The 11,249-nt window shown below is 50.1% G+C and overlaps 2 protein-coding genes across 2 annotated transcripts; one reads left to right on the forward strand and one right to left on the reverse strand.

Annotated features, from left to right (window-relative positions):
- Nucleotides 1-228: 228 nt before the first annotated feature.
- SARC_09708 (hypothetical protein) lies at nt 229-2,100 on the forward strand (the record flags this gene model as incomplete). The annotated part of the gene is made up of 2 exons (XM_014296271.1): nt 229-761; nt 1,333-2,100. 2 exons carry the CDS (start codon nt 229-231, stop codon nt 1,871-1,873), a joined length of 1,074 nt encoding a protein of 357 aa, XP_014151746.1. The 3' UTR covers nt 1,874-2,100.
- Nucleotides 2,101-2,293: 193 nt separating this feature from the next.
- On the reverse strand, nt 2,294-11,076 carry SARC_09709 (hypothetical protein; the record flags this gene model as incomplete). The annotated part of the gene is made up of 3 exons (XM_014296272.1): nt 2,294-2,516; nt 3,303-7,491; nt 8,372-11,076. Coding segments are annotated over 3 exons (6,925 nt in total), but the record flags the coding sequence as incomplete, so codon positions are not given.
- Nucleotides 11,077-11,249: the final 173 nt, after the last annotated feature.

An 11,249-nucleotide genomic window follows, 5' to 3' on the forward strand; every position in this document is an offset into this window, starting at 1 on the left:
TAACACACACACACACACACACACACACACACACACACAATATATATATATATATTGTGATACGTATATATATACATATACATATATATATATATATGTATGTATATAATTATATATATACACAATTTAATATACGTGTTGTTATTGTATAGATGCAATATATATTGAATTCAGCATGAACCATTCCTCCACAGGCGCAATAACACACGGTGGCTGAGCCCGCTTCACATGGCCATCCAGCGGGGAGTGTACGACAACGACTACGATGCCGTATCAGTGCTGCTACATAACGAGGTACCAATGCACTTAACGGACAGTACCAGACGTTTCCCACTGCACTTCGCGTGCGGGTTGGTGGCGGTGGATGAATTGGCGCAGATCAGCACAACGCACTCACATGATAACGGAGAGTGGGCAGCGAACAGTGGTAAAGCATCGCTCGAGGGTGGAGTGCTTTACAGTCGCCCCCATACGATAGCTGCTATTGAGGGTACAGTGCTGCAATCCCTTGACACGCAGCCACACACGCCACCAGCCGAGAAGCAAGTGCGTGTCACATTAACCGACACAACTCGAGATATCAGATCAGATATCACGTCATGCATGGAGACACATCCAGCTGTAAGCCTGGACATGTGCACTTGTGAGGCGGTGCAACGGGCATCGATTCTGCTGCAGCGGTCGGCCAGTGTAGTGCAGCTGATGCTTAATCGTCACACCACGCCCGAAGATCATGTGGCGGGCTACAATTTGAACAGCAGGTGGGTGAAACTCTTTAGGTATTTCGCATGCAGGCATATTCAGTTCAGAAATGCACTCAAAAAGAATGCGGCGTGTATCCATTATACATGTAAGCATATATGTAAGATACTTGGGCTTAATTGACATAGCTAGCTGCTTGAGTAGCGTGGGCTGCGCTGAGTATCAAGTCATTCGAAATCATCGGATTTTTTATTCCGCGATATTCCACCATATGGCACTGACCTATACGTCATACAATCGGTTACCTTTTTTTGGTTGTTGTAAAAGCTCACGCACAACGCTTGCGCACATCATTTATATCTGTACAGAGATAAATAACTGAGTTAGCATCTCAAATCACAACACACAATACACTTATCCATGTAGAAATAATTCAAGGAGTTAGCAACACTACCGCACAATATATGATATGCACAGAGTTGCTTATGGCAACGCCGCCTTGCACTTTGGTGGTCCGCTCAGGACTGCACACGTGTCACAGTTACAGCTCAGCATATATTTTTGTATACAGACGGCCACTGCAACCATTGTGTATACTCAAAATATCGATTGTTACGTTAATCTGCACAGAAATATTGATGGTAACACCGCCTTGCATCTGGCGGTTTGCTCAGGGTCTGCGCACGTGACACAACTACTGCTCAACAGCGGCAGCAGATGTGATATCCTCAACAAGAAGGGCCAAAGCCCCGCCCAATACGCTCTTGCACAACATACAGCTATGTCTGATGAGCATGCTGAGAAACGGAGAGGGGATGCTTGGCCGTTGTTAGCCTACTTCATCACTCGTTCTATCGCGATTTGCGACAAGTGGGAGGAAGCTGACACTCGTAGATCGAACGCACAACCACGTATCAGCAAAGATTCACCGACAATGAATACGCCCACACACCATGGAACTGTGGAGGTTGATACAACTGATCAGAAAGCGGCTGTGCTTCGAGCGCAGTTTGGGTTTGTGGCTCATTGCGGGAACGTGAACAGTAAGAATGTGTGCAGAGCATACAACCAGCTGAAGGGGTGTGCACGCGAATGGTGCAAGTTTGGTCACTTCTGTGCCACGTGTGGGGTGGGAAGTAACCATTCAAAGCTAAAGTGTACTGCCAGCTAAGACGACTATACAATCAATCACAACTGCAAAATGCCACTCGATAGTAAATTTAAATGATGCATGGCCATCTGCCATGACCACACGATAGTAAATTTAAATGATGCATGGCCATCTGTCATGACCATAAGATAGTGAACTTTGATGACTTGTCACAGCTGCAGTCATTGCCAACTGAGACGAACCGGCTCTGTCATGACCACGATATAGTAAATTTAAATGATGCATGGCCATCTGTCATGACCATAAGATAGTGAACTTTGATGACTTGTCACAGCTGCAGTCATTGCCAACTGAGACGAGACGGATCATAGAAATCGTTCAACAGTATTTGCTGAGTAGACTGGGCGCAGTGTTAAGCTTTCATCCGCACATGCATATGGTCTACATAAAACACATCCGTACTGAATTGTACAACTATAGGTCGTATATGGAAAGCAACGAGACTTCCATTTCTTTAGTGTTGATAGTTTATATCCTATTATGAGACACGGTCCCTGTCCGCATCGTAGTTACGTTTGATTCCCATGTGGACTATGCTGACCACCACAGTGGGCTGTGTGAGCTTCTTGCTTGAGCCGCCCGGGCTTTGCGTTACTAAACTTCGCCGTCAATTTATTGCTTATCCTTGCCAGCCTGACTTTCCCTGCATTAGTGTAGATTTGTAAATTGGTGAACATCGCAGCACAATGGGTTCAAATTTGCCTATATACGCAACGCGACGTCTTGATTGTGCTTATCATTCAATCGTACGAAGAGGAGACAATTTGTTCTTCCGGATACGGACCTATCTGCTCCGATATGTTTCATATGAATGCATTAAACAGCCTTCACCTGTCTCCAGACGCAGCTATATCGCAGACGCAGCTATATACTGGAAGCCTATAGAACGAGCAAATGTGGTCGAATAAGGAGCGTTTGGCATATAGATAGTATTGGTGCGCCATTTGTAGTCAATACAAACCATTTTGTCTGAAAATCTTTCGGCAACAGGCAAGGCAGATTCGGAGTTATATCAAGCAAGTAAACGGGGCTTCAGACTTTGTTCTCAAAGCTAGAACTAGTTGAGCAGTGTGACGGTACGTCCTCGACTGGCGTGTAGAATATCTAAGGTGCAGATAATGTCAACATAGAAGCGGGTATATTGCTATTGCACACCCTTAGATTGACAAAACACGTATAGTTTTGACTCTATAGAGAAGCGTTTACAATAAATAAATGCGAACGAGACCTCACTATCCAAATAAGAACGCAACATGAAATGCAGAACTTAACAAAACATGATGTACTCGCCTTGATAAACATTGTATGCACAACCTAAAGTGTCAAGATGTTCAAATTATGAGACAGTAAGGGCATTCATGCAAGGAATAATAAACGCAAGTTAACAGGACACCATAAGTACATCATAGCAGTACAGTATTAAGCACACCTTAACACCCTATTCCGCGCGCTGAGCTCAGAAAGCGTCAGCTTCTTCTTCACTTGCGGATGACTTGCTGGTGGGGCCGAGGGCGCAGGCGTGTTTTTAGATTCGACAACAGTAGGTAAATCGCGAGCTAGAGCCTCAGAGCTCGCATCAGAAGCGGGAACCTTTTCCTCAGTGACACGTGTAGATGTGTTTGCCACCTTGGTCAACAAGGTGGGGCTTGGCACAGTATGGGTGCTTGCTTGCACTATCTGGGATGTGTTAGAGGTGGTCTTTGAACTGGAATTGACATCAGCAAGATTAGAGTCGAGATCGGTGGAGACGGTGGTTGCCATAGCAACGCTACCCCCAGGTTGGCCCATAGCACTATTGGCGCGAGACCTTCTGCTCGATTTGCCCTGCCCCCGCAGACTCGTAGCCCTGTCCAGACTACTGTTGCGCATGATGCGGCTGCTACTATCGGTCATTGCACCTTTACCTGGTAGTACCGAACTTTTTGTTGTTGCTTGACTGGTAGTTGCACCGTAAGCGCCCGGTTGCACCGGCGTGCTTGCATATGTGCCTTCTGCAGTGCCAGGGGTTGGGTCAGCCTTGGAGGCAATGTGTGGGCCTACAGTAGAGGCCGTGCCTGTGTATGTGGATGCGTTTGTGCTTGGGCTTAACCGCCGTATGCTCCTCGAAGTATTTGCCCTACCTGAGCCATTAGTGGACGCACCCCCGCTATCTCTACCGCTGCTATCTCTGCCAGTACTATCCCTACCGATGTATCGGCTACTCATCTTTGATCGCTCGGGTGTCCCAGTGCTTGTGCTCGACAACGAATGTGTAAGCTTCGGCTTAGAGTACTCCTGAGTGTGCTTCCGTGCCAGCAATATCGCTCTCAGATCACTCCCGGGGGCGTCCAAAGTCTTACCTACCAACATTCTGCGGGACTGCGAGTTAGTTCTGGAACTGAGCCTACTTGCAACGCTACTTCTCGATGGCACGGATGCGGATCCTGATCTTGCTTTGGGAAGGCTATCCGACCTTGCAAGCTTGCTGCGTTCTCTCTCGCGGTCGGTGAAGGACTTGTACACCATACCCGAGCTGGTCCGTAATACCTTGTTCTTCGCACTCGCACTGTAGGCACCCGAGGAGGATCTCTCGCTTAAACGGGGTTTATCACCGCCAGCTCGTGCCCCACCGATGGTGTCTGATTGTTCGGTGTCTAGCTTGCTGCTCCTCTTTTCAGTGCCCACGACTGCGCTCATCCGGTCACTGGGTTTCGTCTGCTGACTACTAGATCCCAGGCCAATCGTGGTGGTTGAGATCATCTTTGACTTAATCACGGGATGGGCTTTGCTCACGCTATCTGTCCGGGCCGCTTTCGGCGAGTACGCCGACGCAGACTCCCTGCTCACACTGCCACTGCGATACATGCTGTTCTGTCTAGCACTCCCTCTGCTAGGTGCACTAATACTTCTGCGGGGCTTACCGACGCCTTTCCCCGACGAGCACTCCAAACTCCGCTTGATCTCTAGGCCGCTGCTGTTTCCAAGTCTCACGCCCGCACCAGTACCGCCACCGCTACGATCGGTGTTGCTGGATATGACCGTTGGTTTCCGAGGCACCTCATCTCCACCATCACTTGGTTTGGTGTAGGTGTGTTTATTTACTGCAGCATCAGCACTTCTACCCGCAAGTGCACTAGTACCACAAATCTCAGACGCATTCGCGTGTGCATGCATCTCTGTCTCTGACTCTGACTCTGTCTTCGCATCTGGCGCCACATTCGTCACCGAATTCGGAGTGATTTTTTTATCGGCCACCGTACTCTTACTCGTGCTAATTTTAGTACTCGTATCGGTAGTATTAGTGTTCTGGATCGTTTTCCCATCTGTGGTCGCCGGTTCTAGCACTTGACCAACCATGTCACTCAGGTCACCAGTTGTGGCTGGTTTAGACTCCGCTGCACTACTTCTATCAGTATCCGCCCTGCCTGGATTCTCCGCCGCACTGACTCTCTTACTATCGCCGGCACGACTTTCAGACGTTTGACCGTTTGCCACAGCTACCTCACCTTGAGCCTGGACCGTACGCTCACTAGATTTGGTACCTACCTGTATACTCGCGTTGTTATTCTCTGCTGTCTGAGTAGTCGCTCTCCCCAACGCCGTGTCTGAGCCTAAATCCTTGTGCACTGACTCCATCTGCACAGCGTCTGTGCTCGTGCTGTCAGCTCCTGAGCCCGGTGCACCCTTCGTACTCGCATCACCACTCTCACACAATATTTTCCGCAATGTCTCGTCTTTGTCTCTCCCAATATCAGTCTTCTCATCAACACTCGTTTGCTTTGCGGACTTTTCAGGGCTTTCTGATAGCTGGACATTCTTGCCCTTCCGACGATCGCTCTGAAAACCTGTATTCTCAAAATTAGAGGAATTGGCTGATTTGTTTTTGGACCCATCGCTTGTAGTTGCAGCATCACCTGCATTCGCATCCGCACTCATCTCTGTGCTACTTTGGCGCTCGGTACCATACCGACTGCGGGATCTTTTGTTGGTATCTGACGCAGTCTGGTCCAGGTCAGCTGGTGCTGCCTTGCGTTTGGTACCTTCAGGTGATACCGAACTTCCGAGTGCGTGCATGTCTCGGCGGCTTTCTGTGAGTCTATCGGGTATCTTTGACTGTCTCTCCAAGTCTCCGATGCCAACCGACGTTCCTTGGGCCAGAGTGAGACTGATCTGATCTGGCGTCCTATTGTCGCTCACAGGCGTTGCTAAGGAGTGTGTGGAGATATTTGTCTGACCTCCCATGTCAGTAGTAATTACATACGTAGAGGTCTTATTTGCGTTGCTAGTCTTATTCGTACAACTCGGACCAGTACCGGGTCTTGCTTCTTCACTACCCGAGTTTCTATTTATAGCTCCCTGTTTATCCCTACTCCCAGAGCCCTCCCTTGCGGGGCTTTTGCTGCTGCTGCGGCCGCGGCCGTTTTCCTTGCTTGGTTCCGAACTTCTTCCCTCGTCCAATGTTTTCTTTTGGTCACCATCTAATTTACCCGAGCTCCCAGTATCCCTATGTGCCGAATTTGATTCCCTACTACCTGAGCTTGACTTGAGTTTCTTGTGCATTGAACTAGTACTATGACTTGTAATTGTACTATGATTTGTGCTGACACCGGTCTCTGCCGTACGTGTCGTGGGCGATCGTGAGTGTGAATGGGAGTTCTCACGGTCGTCTCGCCTACGTTTCATCTTGGGCGAGTCCTTCACAGTATCCGCCAACACAGCAACCACGGGTATATGTAATTCCTTACTGGGGTCTTTGGCGCTGTTGTATGCCTCGCTCTTGCCTATTTGCCCACCATGACCCACTGCCAGCATCTTCTCGTCATTTCCACCACTCTCCACTGTTACTACATGTCTTTCCTCGCGTCTCGAGCTTGGCCTGCTACTACCGTCTTCCTCGTTACCTGCACGAGTCTTGTCGTCCGCAGTTACGCTCGTCTGTACTTTCACAGGCTCAATTTGCCCCCTTTCTTTGTCTGTGCTATTCTGCCCACTGCCCGGACGACTGTCACCCGCTTCTTGTTCATCATTACATATCGTTGAGTCGTGCGGTGCAGTGGTTCCAGCAACCAACTTCTCCTGGCTTAAACCCTCGTCAACAGCTATGCTAGACACGCTCAGCCATGTGCTACTACCCACAATCTCCCGTTCTTTACCGGTATCTATCTTGTTTGTATCCGACAAAAGTATGTCCTTCGCACTCTCTTTGTTGCTCACTTCTCGGTTGGCAGGGCCTCTGTGGAGCGTCTCACGGAAACTCACCACAAGCCCCGGCGACCCCTTTCTACCCACGCGCTTATTTGCAGAGATAGTTGTCTCCGCAGCTGCACCTATTTGAGCGCCCTTTGTTGAACCGGGCTTTGTGGTTGTTGTATCGGCAGTTGCCCTCGGGTGTGTGCCTGCATTCATGCTTGTGTTTGTATTGGCTAGTGTACTTGTGGTTGCCGCCGTGGTTGCGGATGACTTTCGATGCGTGTCTGAGACTTCATCGGTGTCCATTGGAGCCGTGCTAATGCTTACATTTTCAGCATTGGTAGATGACCTATTCTTCACTGGAGAAGAGCTCGTATTGCCAGAGCTCTTCCGGATTTCACGCATCCAGCCTTTCTTGCCCACAGTGATTCGGGTGATTTTGGGCACGACTGTCAACAAAAGTAGTTGCAATGAGTGAGTGGAATTACTAACTGCGATCAAGCGACTTTGGGTGCGATTTGTGGGTCAGAGTGCCGACTGTGATCCTATTGATTTAGGGGGCCAACCAATGTCGACAGAGGTGTGATGGACGAAACCCTATGGATGTGCATGGATAAAACCCGATAAGTGTGCAAGGTAGAAAACCTTATTGATGAGCAAGGTCAAAAACCCTATAGATGTGCAAGGGCAAACCTTCCGAGTACGATATGGATTAAATGAAAAACGTGACATAAGTACGATATAATCAGCTGAGAAACAAAGTGTAGGTAAAGACAAGCGTAAATATTCCAGGTGTCGTATACAAGAGGTAAAAGATACTGTGAGAAAAATCAGATCAATCTTCGAGGCTTATCTACATGTCGCGGACAGCACAGAAACCCTGCATCTACATCAGTATTACCATCCTTCCATCTCAAAGTTTATAGAAGCAACTCAACAGTACAAAGTAGAATTATGTATCCCCAGTTGCTCACAAAATGCACCGACATCAAAGCCACAGTTCATACACATAGCCCATTAACCTGGTTTTACTTTACTCCAGTAGGGCTTTACAAACACAGCACACACATTCGCAAACCACTCACAAACTAGCTTAATCGATTAGCTCAGAAGAGGGACAAGAACCTAATGCTACGAGGATGGAGAACAAAATGACTGTAATGCCGAACACACAAACCACCTTAAGCACTAGCATACACACGCCGTACGTTAGTCCGATAAGCCAATTCAGCACTATCTCCACACGGAAAACATTAATACACAAGCTTCTACATGAACTCAAAACCGTACCTACCAACAAAATCCTATAAACAGATACGTGCCACATACCAACACTCGGTGCTGGCGCAGAGGACAGGTCCGCCCTGGACGCACTTGGCGACTGGACCTTCGGAGTGGTCACCACAGACCCAGGAGCGCTGGTAGTCAAGTGCCGCACTTCCTTCTCTCTTTTGTCTCTGTTGATCTTCTGTAGCTGCTGTTGCCTCTCCATGCGCTTGATCGTCTGCAGGATGGCTAGCAGCTTCTTCTCCTCCATATTCAGCCTCCGTCCTCTAGGCGGGCCGAGTATATCGGCCACCGAGCCTCGGGGTGTACCCGAAGATGCGTGCATATCGTCGTCGTTTCGACTGTGCTCATGTGCGTGTGCGTGTGTGTGCGCGCTGTCGTGTCGCATTAGCGCAGCATCGTGGCTGTACATGCTGTCACGGTGTCGTGCGTGTGCGTATGGATCGCTGGCTCTGTGCATACGTACGTGTGCCTGAATATGTGCGCTGGGGGAGTTGATGTACGCGTATGGCATGGATGTGTACGTGCTGTTGACTCCTGAGTCCGAGTGCTGGGGCGTGAGCCCATCCCCACTGTGTGGGTTGTTGTAGCTATTGTTACTGTTGATTCTGTGTGCGTGACTGGATGTATTGAGACTCACGCGCCGTCTCAGGTCCTTGAGCCTGTGGCTGTCGAGAACCACACAATCCTCTGCCCCACACGCGCACGTGCACACATACGCGGGGACATCGTAGTTGTAGTCAAATGGAATGGTGATCTCGTCACCTGGCTTTATCGTCGCAACCGCTCGCACAATTACACGCAAACCGCTCTGCACCAGCCCAGGTTCCATTGTTCCTTCTTCTTTGCATGCCACGTTAACAGGACTATTGGCTGTCCTATCCGCATTTGTTCTCAGCACTGCATGTGCATTCGTAAGCGTGTTCATGGTCGCATTCACAGGGTTGTCTGCGTCAGTGCATGTGCTCATATCTGTGTCTGTATTTGTACGCGTACTAGGAATTACTTCCACGCGTGGTGCGTTCCATCGATCCCGGCCCTCTATCCCTGCCTCAGGTTCAGGCCCCGCACCATCCTTATCGCTTACCGCAAGCACACCCGAACCATTGTTGGCTACTGTACTCCCGTGCTCATTGCCAAGCCCAGTATCTCTACCACTCTCCGACCCTGTATGCGTACCGTCCGTGCCGTTGCCCCCACTATCCCTGTCTGCAGTCTGTGCCTCCACCTTGTTACTCACACCACCCCCATACTTTCTCGTATCCCCCACCACGTGCCCGTCGCGCTCCTTTGTCCCTTGCTTGGCCCTATCAGCAGAGACACCGAGTGACTGTGCACCACTGCGAGCGCCCACATGGACCACTGTAAGTTCGCCAGAGGCGCGAGTGTCCTTGAGCGTAATGCTGATTCTGTGCCGTTCTGTAACACTCTCAGGCCGTATGAGATCCCCAACAACGGCCTTGTGCGCATCATCCTCCACGCGACACACCACCACCTCCGCATTCGCTCGACACGAGCGCCGCACACAACGCGTGAGATTCGCATAGTAGCGTGCATTGACACACACCCCTCCCTTGAGGAAGACAACGTGCGGACACATGCGCTTGGTGATGTCGAAGGCCTCCTCCTTCTCCCACTCGCGCACAAACGCGCTGCTGGCACACAGCTGGCCGCTGTACTCGTGGATGTCCTCCCCTGCACTCCACACACGGCTGCACTGCGTGCTCAGGAACAGGCCCCGTTGGAAGGACTTCTCCACAGGACGCTCACACACATTGGCTGTCTTTGGGATGGTGTGCACATGCATCACCGGCTGGTTGTGCACAGACGCTGCGAGTGCCATGCTCCCACCACTACCACTACCCGCCTGCCCCTGGCTTTCGTCAGGTGTGCGTGCTGTGCCACCCTTCTGAGAACTTATATCACCGTCACGCTTTCCACGGTCTTTAGCCCGGTCGTCCGTGTACCTACCTGTCTTCCTCACATACCTTCGCACACACGCGCTTAGTCGCTTGACCACGCCACCCCCCTGACTCATGACATTGCTAGCCACCCTATTCCTGGGCCCACGGTCACCCTCTATCCTTCTACCATTGCCCTCGCTACTTGTACTGTCACTCTGCGAGATGTCATCGCTCTCACCCGCACTCATATAGTCTCCGCCGTGGCCCTGCGGCCCCTTCAGCCGACCGTCCGCAGTCCAATCGCTCAGATCGTCCTCGAGCTCCTTGGGCATCAATACACAGCCGCGTGTTTGGGTGTACTCACTCTCGTACAACAGGCGCGTGCGCTCAGACATGGCATCATTGCCAGCCACCCCCCCTTGTAAGTCGTCTGAGTCTATATTGCCGTCTTCAAAGTCGCTGCCATTGTCCCCAGCCTCGGCCTTTTCCCGCTCTTTCTGCAACCGTTTCGCTTCCCTCCGCTGGTCTTTCTGAATCCTCTCCTGGATTTTCTTCTCGCGCTTACGCTTCTTGCTCTCTTCGACCAGCTTGAGTTCCTCGGCCTTCTTGCTTTGTATCGCCTTGGCCCTGCCCACATCCACGGGTCTTGGTTCACAGTTCACACAGTAATGGATGGAGGGCACCGTGCTAGGTTTAAGCCCCATGCACACGGTGTGCTGCCAATTGTTACATCGATCACACGCGATCATATGCTCATCGTCGTGTTCAAAGCCGCACACACATGCAGTCACCCCACCCTCGTCCTGGTCTTCTTCTTCGCCGGCAGCGGCAGGCTCATCTCCCTGTGGTCAAATGACAATGTTAGAGCATGTAACTACATTTCACAGACACAGACGCAGACACAGTCACTGACACACACACACACACACACACATATATATATATATACATACATACATACATAAATATATACACACATACATACATACATATATATATGTATATATATATGTACA

This window comes from Sphaeroforma arctica, assembly GCF_001186125.1.
Source record: "Sphaeroforma arctica JP610 unplaced genomic scaffold supercont1.1021, whole genome shotgun sequence".
Classification (NCBI taxonomy): Eukaryota; class Ichthyosporea; order Ichthyophonida; genus Sphaeroforma; species Sphaeroforma arctica.